Source organism: Hydra viridissima, unplaced genomic scaffold (genome assembly GCF_058129835.1).
Source record: "Hydra viridissima isolate aposymbiotic clone 2 unplaced genomic scaffold, HvirCarnegie_v1 scaffold_9, whole genome shotgun sequence".
In the NCBI taxonomy this organism is placed as follows: Eukaryota; Metazoa; Cnidaria; class Hydrozoa; order Anthoathecata; family Hydridae; genus Hydra; species Hydra viridissima.
The window spans coordinates 6,733,974-6,751,567 of record NW_028324308.1 but is presented as its reverse complement, the minus strand read 5'-3'; the positions used below and the strand labels follow the sequence as shown (position 1 = coordinate 6,751,567).

General features: G+C 28.5%; 2 protein-coding genes, 1 long non-coding RNA gene and 1 pseudogene across 6 annotated transcripts; 2 read left to right on the top strand and 2 right to left on the bottom strand.

The window, feature by feature from the left end:
- Window positions 1-61: 61 nt before the first annotated feature.
- LOC149883783 (uncharacterized) lies at window positions 62-4,911 on the top strand. Of its 3 annotated transcripts, XR_016455979.1 has the most exons (3): window positions 101-283; window positions 1,777-1,840; window positions 4,713-4,911. It is a non-coding gene; the product is annotated as an uncharacterized LOC149883783 (long non-coding RNA). The 3 variants fall into 3 exon arrangements; XR_016455978.1 differs by lacking the exon at window positions 4,713-4,911 and having other exon boundaries at window positions 62-283; window positions 1,777-3,498; XR_016455980.1 differs by lacking the exons at window positions 101-283; window positions 4,713-4,911 and adding an exon at window positions 739-1,568 and having other exon boundaries at window positions 1,777-2,016.
- Window positions 3,833-6,810, bottom strand: LOC145183065 (uncharacterized; annotated as a pseudogene). Its single transcript, XR_016455977.1, has 2 exons — window positions 4,640-6,810; window positions 3,833-4,557 (listed from the first exon to the last, which is right to left on the bottom strand). The product of XR_016455977.1 is annotated as an uncharacterized LOC145183065 (transcript).
- A 215-nt stretch (window positions 6,811-7,025) lies between these two features.
- LOC149883782 (52 kDa repressor of the inhibitor of the protein kinase-like) lies at window positions 7,026-11,909 on the top strand. The gene is made up of 2 exons (XM_090098089.1): window positions 7,026-7,991; window positions 8,234-11,909. Exons 1-2 carry the CDS (start codon window positions 7,786-7,788, stop codon window positions 11,244-11,246), a joined length of 3,219 nt encoding a protein of 1,072 aa, XP_089954215.1. The 5' UTR covers window positions 7,026-7,785; the 3' UTR covers window positions 11,247-11,909.
- A 718-nt stretch (window positions 11,910-12,627) lies between these two features.
- Window positions 12,628-15,250, bottom strand: LOC149883781 (uncharacterized). Its single transcript, XM_090098639.1, has 13 exons — window positions 15,152-15,250; window positions 14,495-14,530; window positions 14,191-14,214; window positions 13,951-13,974; window positions 13,852-13,875; window positions 13,739-13,762; window positions 13,625-13,648; window positions 13,512-13,535; window positions 13,400-13,423; window positions 13,287-13,310; window positions 13,179-13,202; window positions 13,067-13,090; window positions 12,628-12,698 (listed from the first exon to the last, which is right to left on the bottom strand). The coding sequence occupies exons 1-13, from the start codon at window positions 15,195-15,197 to the stop codon at window positions 12,628-12,630; spliced, it is 393 nt and encodes a 130-aa protein (XP_089954765.1). The 5' UTR covers window positions 15,198-15,250.
- Window positions 15,251-17,594: the final 2,344 nt, after the last annotated feature.

Here is a 17,594-nt window from a genome sequence, read left to right as displayed (position 1 = left end):
GTTTAAGATTTATATTTAACTATTGAAATATTGATTTATGACATAAGCTTTTTGAGATTGAGTTTATAATTTTTTGATGAGTTTGCGTAGTTGACTATGCTATTATTTTATTGATGCGTAGGGTTATTTACAGTAACTGTTAATAATGAATCGTAAAAAACTTTCTGGTGCCCAAAATAGGGCATTGGCTTCCAAAAGGGTAAAAGAATGTGAAAAAAATAGTCAAACGCTCCAAGAATTACGTTGGTTTTACAAAGCTACTAATCAAAATACTAATTTGAAGGTGAGTTAGTAGAAATATATAGGTCTATATATATACATATATATATATATATATATATATATATATATATATATATATATATATATATATATATATATATATATATATATATATATATATATAATTTTCGAAGCAATTTACGAATATTTTCGAAATTAATCATTTTTCACACAATGCCAATATCCGTTGCAGAGGGTGAAAGATCTGTTAGTAAACTTAAGATTATAAAAAACCATTTAAGAGCCACCATAGGACGAGAGCGACTTTCAAATCTTATGATATTGTCTATTGTAAATGATCTCGCGAAATCATTGTAACATGATGAAGTAATTTATAATTTTGCCTCGAAAAAAGCTCGAAAATTTTATTTAAATTAGGAATTGTTTATGCTGTGGTTAGTTAGCAAAAAATGAAATAAAGTTAAAGTAGCTATAAAGGCATAATGTACTTCCCAGCAGGCAAAAGACGTCTATAGATCATCTAAAACTACTCTAATTTGCATCTTTCGTAGATGCGTATATTTTAGACGTATATTATTCATCGAAAAAAGGTCTAATTTCAGTGATTCTATTTTTTTCCAATTGTAGACGCATATTAGATGTATAAACGAGATTAAAAGATAGATATCTCTTTTCGGTTACATATAGATGCATTTAAAATGTCTTCTATAGATCAGTTGTAGATTAAAATGTAATTTTAATATAAATGTGTGTTTTTATAAAAATACATGGTGTTTTTAATAACGCCAAAAACTGCTTTAGTGGTTGGCTGTGCACATAACGTTTCCATTGAGAAAAATAGTTAAAAAAAAAACAGTAAGAGGAAGGAGTTTTTAGAAGTTTGACTGGTGTGATTTATTTGCCTTTTTTTTGTCTTGAAATAAAAACATTTTTATCTAGATACATTTATGCCCTTTACAAAAAGTTCATACCAACAGTGACGTCGCAGATTCAAAAGGAATAAAAGAAATTACTAGAATCCTCATTTGTATCTTTAGACAGTATACTTAATGTTGGAATCTTAGGAGGAGATAGTATGAGAATGAAAGGACATTTGAGGAGTATTCTAACTATGTTGAGTATTTGTTTTCTGACAATTAATACTCTGATAACCATGAGCTTAATGAGTACGAACATAGCTCAACTTTGAAGAAAAGTTTGTCTGGATGTTTTAGCATTTGACCAGGTTTAAGTATAGTATAAATAGTTAAACAAATCTCTTTGATAGCCAAACTTTTTACAGGAGGAAAGATCAAGAATTGCTCTTAAGCCACACCCTAAGAAAAGTAAGAGGAAGTTATCAATAATTGTATGTAGTAAAGCAGAGTAGTATGTGACTTTTTAGTTTTTTATTTGTCAAAGTAAGTTTCTCTTTTGCACCTGAATTTTTATTTTCATTTTAGCCTTTTTAACTGATAATTTGCATGCATTAAGTTATTTTGTAGGTACAATATTGCAAAGTAGTTTATTTACAGTCCAGACTGTTTTTATTAGGATTCCAGTCTGCATCTTTTGCCGCTGTCTGATTCTATGCAAGAAGTTAACACTGATATAAAAAGTAAGTTTTTTAAAAATGTTATGCCAACTACTGGGAGTGAATAAAGTAACAAATGATATGTTTTTTTGGGGTTTGATTTTATTCATTCCTTTCTTTTGCATTTGTATAATGTTGGTGGTCAGTGATGTATCTAGAAGTTATTTAGGGACACAGGTAAAAGGAATTTCAGCTTTTATTTTGAGGACCTTTTTTTAAAAAAAAAAAAAATAATAATTTTGTTTTATTGCAATGTATACTTGTTACACTTCCAGTATTTTTCTGGAATATTTTTCTGGAATATTTGATAAAGACAACGGTGTAGCATTCATTCTATGTGAATGTTCTAAAACATAATAAGGAACAAAACATGAGAAACGGTATAAGAAAACTCTCAATTTAATATGAAACCCTGAATTACGTACACCTACCCTGACATGAATAAGAATATTCTACTATCTCCATATTTGTAATTTGAGACGATTTCGTTTATAGATAAAATTATAAAAGCACATTTTATCAAAGTACCTTTGCTTCGTTTAGAAATTAATTTTTGTTAAAAATTTGAGACCATTATGAAAAAAAGGGAAAGTAAATAAACTAAAGTAAAGTGTTTGCAAAATCAGACAATAGTTTGTCAAAATTTAAATTTCCTTTAAAACAACTTAAGAATTAAAATGGATCTTACAGAATTTAAATACTGATTGTCTAAACATTTTTCCTCGAAAAAAATCCTCTATAGTTTTAGTCCCTTTTTTACGAGAGGGCATTCGAACTTTTAAACTGATTATGGTTTTAAGTGGTATACTATCGCAACGATTTTTAAAGATATTCCAAATATCCTCCATTGATGATGGACACTAGTCGCAGACTTTTCTGCCCAGCTTGTCCCATAGAAGTTCAATATGGCTGAGATGAGGGCTGTGTGGAAGCCAAATCATATTCTTCAAAACATGTACACCTGCTTTTCATTCTAAATAAACTCTGCATAGTTTGGAGCTATGTTTGTGGTCATTTTCCTGCTGAAAAATGAATCCAGCAAACTTAATTGCCCAGATTGAACTATATTCTGTTCAAGAATGCAGTTCAATCTTTTATATTTTTCTTTTTTCATTATACCAAGTCTAAATCTCCAACTCCAGAGTTGGAGAAACGATGCTTTGCTGTAGGCAGCATGCATTCGAGTAGCATCCTCTCTTTGCAGCATTTTCTATTTGTAGCTTCGGCGAAGGTAATCTCTTCATTTTAAACCAAATATTTAGAACTTTGATTCGTCACCCCAAAGTACTTTTTTAGAGTCTTCTATTGTCCACTTACGATAAGCAAGAACCCATTTTAGTCTTTTTATTTCTATTTTAAGATTGAAGTAATGGTTTTCTGAGGGCAATTTGACCATAGAGATTAGATTCTCCTAGGCGTCTTTTAACTGAATTTCAAGATTAAATATTTATGTTTATATTTGATGATGGTTTCTTTTTAAAAAAATAATATTTAATTTTTATTACTTTTTTGGTCTTTTTATTTATTTTATTTATGTATAGTGTGCCATTTATTCAATTTGTTTATCAAGTTGAGAAATTAGTAAATTAAATTTGTCACGCGATTTTTAAAATTAAGTATGGCGTGACATTTAAATTTTTTATTTCTCATGGCGCACTATGCGTCGCGCTGATAGAAAAAAAGGAAATAGCCTTATAACTAGAGAACTGTTTAACATTTTGAAGTAATTTTTTTAACAAAGCATCAATTATGAGAAATTATTTGTTTTTATATATATTTATAAAAAAAAGTCCGGTCTTTTTTAAAACCGGTTTCATTCCGGTTTTTTAGTTGGTTTATCCGGACTAATTCGATTTTTGATTAAAAAGATATAAAACCGATAGTTTTTGATATTTAAAACTGATATACCAGTTTTAAGTCTCTATTTAAGTCTGATAAATCAGTTTATCTTTTTTAGGAGTTACAGGCATTTTTAGTCTCCAACTTATATTTTCATGTTAAATAAAAAAGGAAATAACATATAAGTATTTTATTATAAATAAAAGTAAAATAAATACTCCAGTAGTTCCATTCCCCTCAAATGCAGAATAGAGTTTCTGATGCTAAAATAGGTTTTAAACAATATGTGGCTATGAAAACAGCCGTTTATTAAAAGTTGCTTATCAACTACAGCTGCATGGTTAAATGATGCTTCCTTGATTTCTTTTCTTAATACGAACCATTACTCTTTATCTTCCTAAAATTATTTAACAGCACACATTAAAATTTTAAAAAGTTTTGTTAATGTAATAACTAGTATAGTTTAAGATATAAACTATTTATCATAGAAATTATCTATCATCAAATTCTAATTCTAATAATTATACATTCAAGAAAAAACTTTATTCACTGTAATAAATAGATACAATTGAAATATAATTAAAATTTTTACTCTAAACGTATCTCAGCAATCCTTATGTGGAGCAACATTTAATATTTACAACAAGCCTTCAAGAATTGCACTATGCATCACTAAATAGAAATAGGACTTTAGACACATCTTTGAGGAAAACAAAAATATGGCAAAATTGAGTCAATTTGAGGCCAATTGATGCAATTTTCCCTCAAACATGAAAGTTTGGGATTCTTATGTTTCAACTTTTCTAACAATTAGTATTTTTTTTTTTTGCAAGCATAAAAAAAACATACTGTTTGATTATGTAAAAAGATCTCAGAAATATCAGATTGGCTACCACCAGCACCTAAAATGTATCATTAATAAAATTAAACGATAACATTAAATATTTAAATTTAAAGATATACATAGCTTTCTCCAATATTTACCTTAAGAACAGTTATCAGCTTAATCTTCTTGCAATATAGCTTTTATACCTCTTGCATTTTGTTCTTCTTACAGTATAGGTACACGTCAGATGTCATAAATAAATGATTAGCTGTATCCCTAGTATTTTCAGCAGAAGAAGTTAATCGTACATGACCTACTCGTGCAGTTTTGTTGGCTTTGTTCCTGGCTTCAATGGCACTCTCAGACAAAGAACCTATTGGATACTTAAAAAATTTAATAAAAGAAACACCATGAACTACCATTCTATGCACAGACTGTGACATTGGAATGGCTTTTAAAAACTGATCATTAGAAATGAGACCAAACAGACGTTCAGATTTCTGCTTGAAAATTTTCACATCCGGTCTTGCGGTTGTACTATTTATATCAATTAGCAGGTCCCTAAATAGTTTGATCATAGTGGTATTCAAATTTAGAATTCTTCCAGTAACAGATGGATTATTAAAGAATTTTCGTGCAACATTGCCAGTGTTGGATGTACCACTTCCCTTCCTGACAAAAGATACCCTTATTTTTAATTGTATTTTGAATAAGTGCTGGAATTTTTTTTTGTTTTCAATAAATTCTTGGCTGTTTTTTGCTGGAATTTTTCTTCCTTGTTTCACTGCTGGAAGTTTGCAAGCAGTATTGAAAACCCACTCCATGCTGCATATGCACAAATGAAGACTGCAAATTCCAAGTTTCAATATATTCTTGTCTACATCTTTATCTTTATTCCAAATGGTATCTTTATTCCAAATTAAACTCCTTAGGATATGCTTGACATACATGACAGCACTGAGATGCTATATATTTTTTAAGCATTTTTGATACCACAGCATTAAGTGTTTTACCATCATTCATTGTGGTATAAATAGTTGACAAACTTGAATTTATAACAAAAGTATTGTCATGAAGTTTAAACTTAATATTCTCTAAAGACAAAATTTCATTTTGTAAATGTTCAAACTTCTCTTGAATAAAACTAGTAGTCTCTTTGGCAAAACAAAACATGAGATGACGGGTTGCATCTGGACTATTTGGATTACAATTTTTCCATAGTATCTTTTTTCCACTTCGAATCTCCAACAGTACAAACACTATACTATACACAGTGGAATCATCCACACCTCTCTTCATAGTTGCTGCATTCTGAAATTCAGATTGGTCACTCTGACCATCACCACCCACTTTGCAAATAACATATATGTTATCACGTTCCTCCTGTGCTAAAAATTTAATAGAATTATCATCATCCTCCAAAAGATACTCAAACACTCTAGAAACTGAATGTTTGATCATATTGAATAGACTATATTTTACTTCAGTTTCTGAATATTTCACCTGCTCTGGATATGTCAATTTTTTGTATTCTTTTAACTTGGTTAAATCTGGAGGAACAAGATGATGATTTTGTGTAACAATTTTTTTAAATTCAGCCCATGTTCTGTCTGTTAGTCTCAAATTGCAAAAAGTATGCAATGATAAATTTGGACCATATAACTTACACCTAGGTGCAGTAGAGGGATTAGATGCAAACCTTTTTACAGCATGTTGAAGTTCTTCCAGTTCTTTTCCCTGAAGATTATCAGTTCTTTTACGTTTCATCCTACTCGTAAGTTCTAAAATAGATTTTCTAGGTTTTGGTGCTATTTATATATATATATATGGTAATCCTTCAGTTAAGCGGCGTAAAATAAATACATCTTTTCGCTTTTTCAGCACTTACGGAGGAGATTGTTTTTGTTTTAATTAAAACAAAAGAAAGAAAACTTTACATAATTACATAGCATAATTAACTTTAATTAAATAAACTTTAAAACTGCAAATTATTATAACTTTTCTATTTAAACTTTACAAGCTTTACAAATTTTTTAAGAATCAAAGATAAAAAATTATTCATTATTTTGTTTTAATTTCATTTTCCAATAAAGTATCTAGTTTTTGATTACTTTTAATAAACTAAAACAAGTCTTAAGAATAAATTGTTTTGATTTGGTCATGCGCCAAAGATATAAAAACGATTCACTGTTTTCAGCATTTATTTCTTGTTTATATCGTCAAAATCTTCTCTAATTGCAGTTTTTTTTGTCATTCTCTTACGGTAAGACAGCAATACACATAATAAATTTACTTGCAAAATAGTGTGGTGTTTTTATTTCTTGTTATGTTTTACTATTCATTTTTTATCTACGGGCGAGAGTGATTTATTCAGACGTATTTGTAACGACAACAAAAAAGCGAAAGGATGTATTTATTTTACGCCGCTTAACTGAAGGATAAAAGAATATATGTATATATATATATATATATATATATATATATATATATATATATATATATATATATATATATATATATATATACAGGGGCGTGTCTAGGGGATGTCTGCTACGTCGCTGGACATACCCAAAATATGAATATATATATATTTTTTCACAACTTCAATATTTTGTTGAATAAATATGATGCGTCGGTAGATAAAAGCAAACAGAGCGAATAATTATAGCAAACTAAAGCAATAATTAAGCAAACTATACAAGGTAAATTGTTCGAGCGGATGGTAAGAAGTTATTAATCCGGGATAACAGTTAGATTTACGGTTTGGTATTTTATTATAGTGCTTGTCAAATCGAGAACGGTCTAAAGTTTATTAAAAAAAAAGGTTTATATATTTAAACGGAGGTTATTTTAATTTTTGAGTTAAACAAATGAATAAGAAACTTGAATGGACATACCTTTTTTTATTAAGTTACAAAGTACTTCATTTTTTAAATATTTTCTTTTATTAATTAAAAAAAAATAAAAGTTATTATTTCTTAGAAAACAAATTTTGGACTTCCCCTTCCTATCACACCCTGAGTAAAGTTTTGATCAAATTCTATTGATATTTATTATTAGGAGGAGAATACTATAATTAACAACAAGCATATATTAAAATATATCAATCGACATCCCCAATTATTTTATACAAAGCTGTGTATCTTTTTAATTAATTGCATTTTGATCAATATAAAAAGATAGAAAGGGTTTTAAACATTATAAATTAAATTCGGACTTCCCTTGATACATACACCCTGTTTGGTATGTGTTTATAAAACATTTCTTAAACTTAAAATTTAAACAGTTTAATTATTTGCTTAAAATGTTGACTAATTCTCAAGTTCAAATAGCTCTCCAAACAAAATGCCAATCGGAGTTAGTCCATTGGAAAGAAAGATTGGAAAAAAATATTTCTTGTTTTAAAGACAAACATCCAAATATGAATGTTGTAGAAAACATTAGAGGTTTAGACACCTTTTTACCAAAGACTTTTTCAGAAAAACATTGTGGCAATTTCATTTGTTTAAGGTAGAAATATTGATTTCGTTTCAGTGATTTTTTTTTTATTGTAAAGCTTTCTTTTATTATTTTTAAGCTTTCTTATTATTATTGTTAAGCTTTTTTTATTGAACATTTATAAATTTATCTTTATATTAAATCCAATTTAAAAATAACAATAATGAACTAGTTTTCTTACAAAAATATTTTTTATTGAAAACATTGCAATTGAAAAATGTAATTGTATAACTATGTTTTTATGTGCATATCAGGTCTCAATCAACTGGAAACTGTCTGTACAGTTCAATCTCATTAGTCATCACTGGGAATAATTCTGTAGTAAATGATTTAAGATTATTGACATCAATCGAGCTTTTCTTAAATGCAGACTTCTACTCAAACCATCCATCTTTTCAATCTGTTTTTTGTAACAATAGAAATGTTTTTCCTTGTTTAAAAAACATTCTGTCGTTGTCAGTATCAAAAAATTCTTTAGATACAAGAAAGGAAGGCAGAGAGTTAGTACAAGAAGAAGCTGTTCATAATTGCAACGATAAAAACTGGTCCTCTTTCCTTTGTGTTCTTGGATTATCAAGCATATGTGGAAAAAAAATAGAATGTCTTTACCCAGATAATGGCCTTACTAAGTACAAACTATTATTTGGCCAAATTATTTATCCCCGTATGACCTCTTTTGAAAATTACGAGTCTTTATATCTTCTTTTTTGTTGTGAAAGTTTTTCAAATGATTTTTCTGTCCCTTTTCAACACAATCATTATGTTCCATTAGTACTAAAAAACAATTTGAAACGTAAAGCTTCCAATGAAAGTAACAGGATGTTACAGGCTAAAATTACTTTTCATAACAAATCCAAAGATCATGATGACCTTATGGAATCTAATTTAAAAAATAAATCTTTGCATCTTTGCAACCAAATACCAATACCTAGTTTTAGTAAAGTAACTCAATCTATACCATTTTCTATCCCTTCCTATAATTATGATATTGGTTATTTGGTTTCTAATTATGCTAGTTATTCCAGTGTTGCTAAAACTTTAAGTAATTCTGAAGTTCAACATTTAGTTCAATCTGTGTTTGTACCTTGTAAAACATTTACTTTTCCTAAAAATTCAAATGGACGTAGCTTTCAACTTGCATGGATAAATAAATTTCCATGGCTTACTTATTCAAAGATATTTGATGGTGCTTTCTGTTTGCCATGTGTACTTTTTGGTCACAGCTTTCCTTCAGAATGTACTATAGTAGAAAGGCTATTCAGTAAACCATTCAACTACTGGAATGATGCTTCTGCTCACTTTAAGAAACATGTATTTGGAAAAAATAATAATAATCTAACCTGCAGAAACAAAGGATTGCATGTTAAAACTGCTGAAGTTTTGTTTTCTTTATCATCATTTTGGTCTTTTAAAGCAGAGCCAATTGATATAACCTCTCAAAAAATAATTCAATCACAGATTTCTGAAAATCGTAGATTGTTGTTACCAATTATTGAAACAATTATTCTATGTGGCCGCCTTGGTCTTCCTTTAAGAGGTCATCGAGATAATTCAAAATTTCATCCTGGTAGAAGCAAATCTCCTAGTCCTACTGCAGGAAATTTCATCGAACTACTTCATTTTCGTGTCAAAGCTGGCGATAAAATTCTTGAAGATCATTTAAAATATCATCAAAAAAATGCATCTTACATATCAAATACATCTCAAAATGAGCTGATAAAATGTTGCGGAGAAGTAGTTACCGACAAAATAATAGAAGAAATCAAAAAGTCTCAATATTTTTCTATTATTGCTGATGAAGCTTCAGACAGTTCAAATAAAGAGCAACTTTCTTTGGTTATTAGATTTGTTGATTCTAATTTAGACATAAAGGAAGAGTTTGTTAAATTTATACATTGTTCAAATGGTGTTACTGGCGAAGGTTTATTTAGTGTTTTACTAAAAAGTTTGTCTGTTCTTTACTTGGATATTATAAATTGTAGAGGACAATCTTATGATGGTGCTGGAGCAATGGCTGGACATACTAAAGGGTTGTCTGCTCGTATTTTAAATTTGAATGAAAAAGCTATTTTTACTCATTGTTACAGCCACAGACTTAATTTAGCTATTTGTGCATCATGCAATGTGCAGTCTATCAGGAACCTTTTAGCTCATGTAAAAGAGGTATCATACTTTTTTAATCTTTCTCCAACCAGGCAACAAAAATTAGAAGAGCATATTGATAAAATTACTCCATTAGCTTCCAAAAAAAAGTTAAAAGATGTTTGTAGAACACGTTGGATTGATAAAGTTCATGGCATGGATACTTTTCAAGAGCTTTTTATACCTGTGGTCTCCTGTCTTGAAGAAATGTCCTTAAATATCAATAAAACATTTAATCATACAACATCTACTTCTGCTTCCTCTTTACTGAAGTTAATAACAGGTTTTGATTTTATTGTTGCACTTTGTATAACAAGAAATGTTTTTGATGTAACTCTTCCAGTTACACGATTGTTGCAGGCAAAAAGTAATGATATTTATAATGGTTTGAATCTTATCCAGGCATTAAAAGATGCTGTGTCTTCTCTTAGAAATATAGTTGATGAACACCATCAAATATGCTATGAACAAGCATTAAAAATTGCATCCAAGATAAATGTTATAGAAGAAAAGCCTAGAACTTCATTTATTTCAAAAAACAGAGCTGATACTCCTTTTGAATCTGTCTCTCATTATTTTAAATTGGTTATCACTATTCCTTTGTTAGACCATCTGAGTACTGAGTTAAACACAAGGTTTAATGGTACAACTTTAAAGTGTTATAAAGCACTTGTCTTAGTTCCTTCAAAAATGATTGCAGAAGTTCAGTGTTCTAGTGATACTAATTGGAAAGATCATGTCATATCTTTCAGTGACTTTTATATAACAGACTTACCAAATCCACTCGCTTTATTAGGTGAGCTTAAACTGTGGGAAGTATATTGGGTAAATTTTAAAAATGAGCTTCCGTCTAATATTACCGAAACATTAAAAGCAATAAATTTTCCTGGCTTTGAAAACATTAAGATTTGTCTTAAGTTACTTGCTACCTTACCCTTAACTTCATGTGAATGTGAGCGAACGTTTTCTTCACTTCGACGTCTAAAAGATTATAAAAGAAGCACAATGGTAGAGGACCGCCTAAATGGTTTAGCTTTAATGAATATTCACACAGAGATACCTATAGATGTTGAAAAAGTCATAAATAAGTTTGCTATAAATAATCGTAGGTTGTGTTTTAAATAAAATTTTAATAAAAATATAATAAAATAAAATAATTAAAAAAATATATAACAAAAATATAATATATAAAAAATATAAAAGTATTATCTTAAAAAGAAAAAAATCTTTGTTTAACGGCTATTTTCATAGCCACACATCTTTGTAAAAACATTATTTGGCATTGAACAGTACAGTAAGTATAGCCCGCAGTTTATTTACTATTTGGTTTTCAACTTTTTTTTTTGGAGGGGGGCCGAAGTTATAGTTTCGAAAAATAAAGTTCATATTACGTCAAATGTATTAAAAAAGCCTAATTTTGCAAACAGTAGATAAGGAACAGTGTCGCAAATATCCCAAACCAAGAGTAGTATACGAATCAACTAAGTTGACTCATTTCCTCCTTGCGTGCTCTCCCTAAATAAGTCGATGCGTGTATTACTTCATGCGTGCTCTCCCTAAGTCTAAAAAAGTGCGATATCAGAGATTTTTAAGAATTATTTTTGCTTCATATAAGAATAGGTCGTGTGTAATTGTTAAGCGTTGGTGCTGACTATGGTTATCATCATTTTCTTCTAAAAATAGATAGCGTGCGAAGCGATGATGCTTGATAATGGTTAGTATCATGTGCGATAAAATATCGGGCGATTGCTAAGCCGTCTTACTTCATATGCGTTTGTCAATGAGGAAGTGGGGGGTGGGGGGGATGCTAAAATTTAACATTTTTGGGGAGGGGTTAAAATTGCGACTTACCCAAAAAAATTCCTGTACACGCCCCTGATATATATATATATATATATATTAGGTACGTGGACTGATTTTTTTAAATTATTCAAATACAAGAATGTTATATATCATTAGAAACCCCTCAAATACAGTATTTCAAAGGTGAAAAAATTACGAAAATCGGACAATGCTATAAAAAGTTATGACGTTTTTAGTAGCAAACTTTCGATATATGGGTTTCTTGATAAAACTGTGGTCAAAAAAATTTTTTTTTTTACATAATTTGTTATAACTTTATCAATTCTTATTCAAAAATCTATAACTTGGTATCAAAAAATAGGTGTAAAAATGGACTTTAATTTTAAACTTTTTTCTAGGTAAATGGCGCATCAAGGGCTCTAGAGGGGGTTCTAATCCATCACTAACACCTCACAAAAAAACACTTTTTCTCCATAAAAGAGTGTTTTTTTTATGAAACTGATAATATTTATGAATAATATGTTGGTATTATTTTATTCTACATCACTAGCGAGTATAGCAGGTCAATCTTAAAGTTGGGTGTTAGGTTGTGGGTAAGGTTTAACACACCCTATCAAAATTTCATTCTTTTAAATATTGTAATATTTACTAAAATGAGTAAATTATAAAAAAAATATATAATATTTTAATTCTTTGAAAAATACTAACTAATGGTGTATAAAATTGGCTTTTTTGGAGGGGGCGTATGCCGCCCCTCCCCCTGCCGCCATAAACCTGAAAAAAAAATTTAATAACAATTTTCACAAAAAATGTTAAAATGCTGTCTTAAACAGAGAGAAAGCAAATAAACAGCTCTAAAAGCAAATAAATAATAATTATATTAGTAACAAATGGCATTATGTAACACTTAATACAAATTTTTTACTTGTTAAAGTTTATCTAAATGTATAAAATTATTGACTAATAAATCACTGAAAGGTAAACAAATTTTTAATAAGAGTAAAAATTTTAATACTGCTAGTGATTTTCCTTTTATGAGAATTCAAATGAGAGCACAATATAAATGTATTAAACAGTGTATATTAATAGAAATAATAAAAATTTGATAACCATTCAGATACATTTTTAATACATAAATTTACCAGCAGAAGGTTGAGCAGGTGGAACTAAAGGTATAAAAAGTTGTCATTTAAAGATATTGCAATTGCTGAGAAATGCGCACACATATTAAAAAGTAATAGTTTTTTGACATACCAGTTATTGCAGATGAACATGAAACTAAGATTAAAAAGTTGTAATAAGAAAAATTGCAATTGATAAAAAATGCATGCACAATTAGAAGGTAAAATTTTTAAAACTCACCAATCGTAGAATATGTACACGGTCCTAAGGTTAAAAAGTTGTAATAAAAAATTAATACACCAAATGATGAATAACGGATACGCATATTAACAAGTAATATTATTTAGACATACCACTTGATGTAGAGGACGATGAAGCTAAGGTAAAAAAAGTTTAAAAAAGAAAAATATAGCAATTGATAAAAAAAGGCATACACAAATAGAAAGTAAAAATTTTAAAACTTACCAATCGTACCAGATGAAGATGGTCCTAAGGTTAAAAAGTTGTAATAAAAAATTAATATAGCAAATGATAACAAATGGATACACATATTAAAAAGTAATATTATTTAGACATACCACTTGATGCAGAGGACAATGAAACTAAGGTAAAAAAGTTGTAATAAAAAACAAATATTGCAATTGATGAATAAATGATTACAGATATTAGAAAGTAAAGTATTTAAAATATACCAATAGTAGCAGATGAGGATGTTCCTGAGGTTAATAAGTTTTAATAGAAAATAAATATTGCAATTGTTGAGAAATGCATACACATATTAAAAAGTAATAGTTTTTAAAGTTACCACTTGTTGTAGTTAAAGTTGGAACTAAGGTTAAAAGATTGTTATAAAAAATAAATCTTGTATTTGATAAGGAATGCATAACAGGTTTTTAGAACTTACCAACTGTAACAGATGAAGATGGTTCTAAAGTTAAAAAAGGAGTAAGACACCGCATAAAAAAAAAACAACAGAAGTTTAGCATTAAATATATTCACAGAATAGAAATTACTGGTTTTCAAAATTACTAACTATAGCAAGTAATGAAAGGAGAATTAAACAAAATATGAGTTAAACCTAGACACACATGTTTAAACGTTTGTTATTATGATTCATAACAAAAGTTATAATATACAAACTTACCAATGGTAGACCTTGTCGATTCAACTAAAGGTAACAAAAAAATTGCACAATAAAAAATAACACCTTGTAATTGTCAATAGTAAGTTCAAAAAATAACAACTAAAAAATTAAAATATAAAGATTATATGTAAATAAACAAGAAGCTAACATTCAGAATGGGTATATACTTATGTAAACAATAAACATATATAAATTAATGTACATCAATAAAAAAGGTATAGACAATAATAATTATATCTTATATTTAAAAAAAAACCTTAGAAACATTGAGTTAATGGAAAAATGTTATGGGAACTACACTTACAAAATCTCAAGAAATCCTTAATAATAGTGCTATGATCTAAACAAGAAGCAAATATTAGACATGTTTGTATAAATATTTATTTAATATTTAAAGGATGAAGTAGTATACAACAGGAAAATGATAAAAGAAGATGAATGTAATTTTTATATCATTTTTCAACTAAACACTAAAAAATATGTTTGTTAAGACTAAATCAATATAAATTTGATTTGTAGACTTCTATAGAAATTAGAAGGAAAGAAGCAAATTATACATCTCATAAAATAATTTATTCTTAACAAAGTATTTGTTAATACACAAATAAGTATTATTAATACTTACTTGCATGTTAACAAATTTTTATACTTATATGGTGTTTTAATGAATCTGTGAAATGATACTTTTATCTATCAATAAAATCAAAGCAGTTTTAATCTAATATTATTACATTTATGTATTACTAATACATTTTTAATAATCCATATTTAATAATACAGTTTTAATCTAATAATATTAGATTAAAACTGCTTTGATTTTTAATTATTTAACTATTTTTAAAACAATAACATAAATGTAAAAACCATATTTTTTTTTTGTTTATCTTAGTAAGATAATCTTAAGTATAAAGTCTTTAAAAATAGTTAGCAATAATATAAATATGAAAAAAAAATTGCTTACTATCTGGTAAAGAATCTATATATTTTTGAACCTCTTTATTTTCCATTTTTACTGTTATCTAATAACCAAAATAATAAGAAAAAAAAATGTTTTTCTAAGAACTGGCCCCCCTGACCGCCCCCGTATTTTTATAGTTCGCTGTTACCGAAAAAAAATTCATAAAAACAGAAATAAGGTACCAAAAGTGCTGTTCTTAGTTATATATCTGCTCCCATTTTTTTTTGGCTGAAATTTGGCAGGCAAAAAGAAAATACATGTAGAAAATAGAATAAATAATAAAAAAAGCGGGCTCAACATTTCTTCGATACGAAATTAATGTGAGAACAACGACTAAATTTTCATGGAAAATTGTAAGCAAAAAAATTCATAAAAAAGTTAAGCAACCATATTCAAAAAAAATATAAGAATCAAGCTTGACCTTTCTTCTTTCAAAAAATCTTCTATGTTTATATGTGTTTCTATAAAGAAATACCTCAAAAAAACGTTTGCCTAAGGCTACCTAAAAAAAGTAGTATTTATAGAATAACACATAGTAAATCTGCTCCCATTTTTTTTTCGTTGAAAATTGGCATGTGCTTAGAAATTGCATGTAGAAAGTTAAATCAATAATAAAAAAAGCGGGCTCGACATTTCTTCTACTATAAATTAATGTGAGAACATACACTATATTTTCAGGACCATAACAAACCATGAAAAATTAGTAACCATACATTAAAAGCCACATAAAAATCAAGATTAACCCTTCTTCTTTTAGAAAAATATCTAGGTTTATATATGTTTCTAAAAAAAAACACCACAAAAAAACGTTTGTCTGACGCTACCTAAAAAAAAGTGAAAAAAACGTGGAACAAAATTTTAGCACAAAAATCGGCTCCGTGAAACGCGATTTCCGCGTACCTATATATATATATATATATATATATATAATATATATATATATATATATATATATATATATATATATATATATATATATATATATATATATATATATATATATATATATATATATATATATATATATATATATATATTTATATTTATATATATATTTAGGGTAAAGTGAGGTTAACTGGGTACAGGTGTTAACTGGGCCACTGGCTGTTCATACTTCTGCAGTTTGAATACACCGCTTTTATTGATGTTTCCCAAACGATCCACTAGGTGGCACTACTTGCTGCTGATTTTGAATGCAAATGGCAGCCATTTTAAAATTTTATTAAGCATTTGTTGTTCTTGGAAGTCACATGTATTGTTTTACTGCAGCGTTAGAAAGTTGATAGAATCTGTGTTTATCAAGTTTTGTGAGTTTTAATAACTGATTTCTGAACTTTAATATAGTGCCTATTTGAATAATTATCACAAATTACCCAAATATTTAAAATACTGGTAAGTTTTTGTAAAAATATGAATTTTGATATAGTGGGGTTAAGTGGGCCGGCTATTCATGTGGTTATATGGGACGGCCCACTTAACCCCACCAATGAAAAATTAATTTGATATAATCATTTAATTAACATTTATATCAACTAATTATGTTTTTTTTTTATTCCAGTTTATAAATGAATTAAATTAAAATGCCCCGTCAACGTCAACGTACCACAACGCACAGATCGTATTCCATTGATGCTTTAAAAACGGCAACTGAAAAAATTATAAAAGGAGAACTATCGATAAGAAAAGCAGCGGCCAGTCATCAGATACCAAAAAATAAATTAGCCAGGTATGTGCTCAAAGTTAAAAATACACCTGATGGAGTTAAGGTTAATTTTTGACCATCAAATGAACATTTACTCGTTTTCAACTCAAGTGAAGAATTGCTATTGAAAAAATATATTCAAGATGCAGTCAACATGCACCATGGACTTTCATTTACCCAAGTTCGTCGCTTAGCTTTTGAGTTTGCCATAGCAAATAACAAAAACGTGAAATGTAATTGGACAGAAGAAAAAATGGCTGGAATAGAATGGCTGCATTCATTTATGAGACAACAGAGTTTGGCGCTAAGAACCCCCGAACAAACTAGTCTTAGCCGTTGCACTAGTTTCAATAAAACTAATGTTGGAGCATTTTTTTCAAATTTAGAAGGTGTTATTAACCGATTTAATCTACAAGCACAAGACATTTTTAACTTAGATGAGACTGGTCTCACAAGTGTACATAAACCAGTAAAAGTTTTGGCTTTAAAGGGGCAAAAGCAAGTTGGCCAGGCAACATCAGCTGAACGAGGTGTCTTGGTTACAGCATGTTGTATTGTTGGAGCTACAGGAACTGCAATACCTCCATATTTGCTGTTTCCCAGAGTGTTTTTTAAGGAACACATGATTAAAGGCGCACCTGTTGGAACAAAAGGTGCAGCAACAAAATCTGGATGGATGATTTCAGATATTTTTATTGATGTCCTCAAACATTTTGTCGATCACGTAAGACCTACAACAGACAG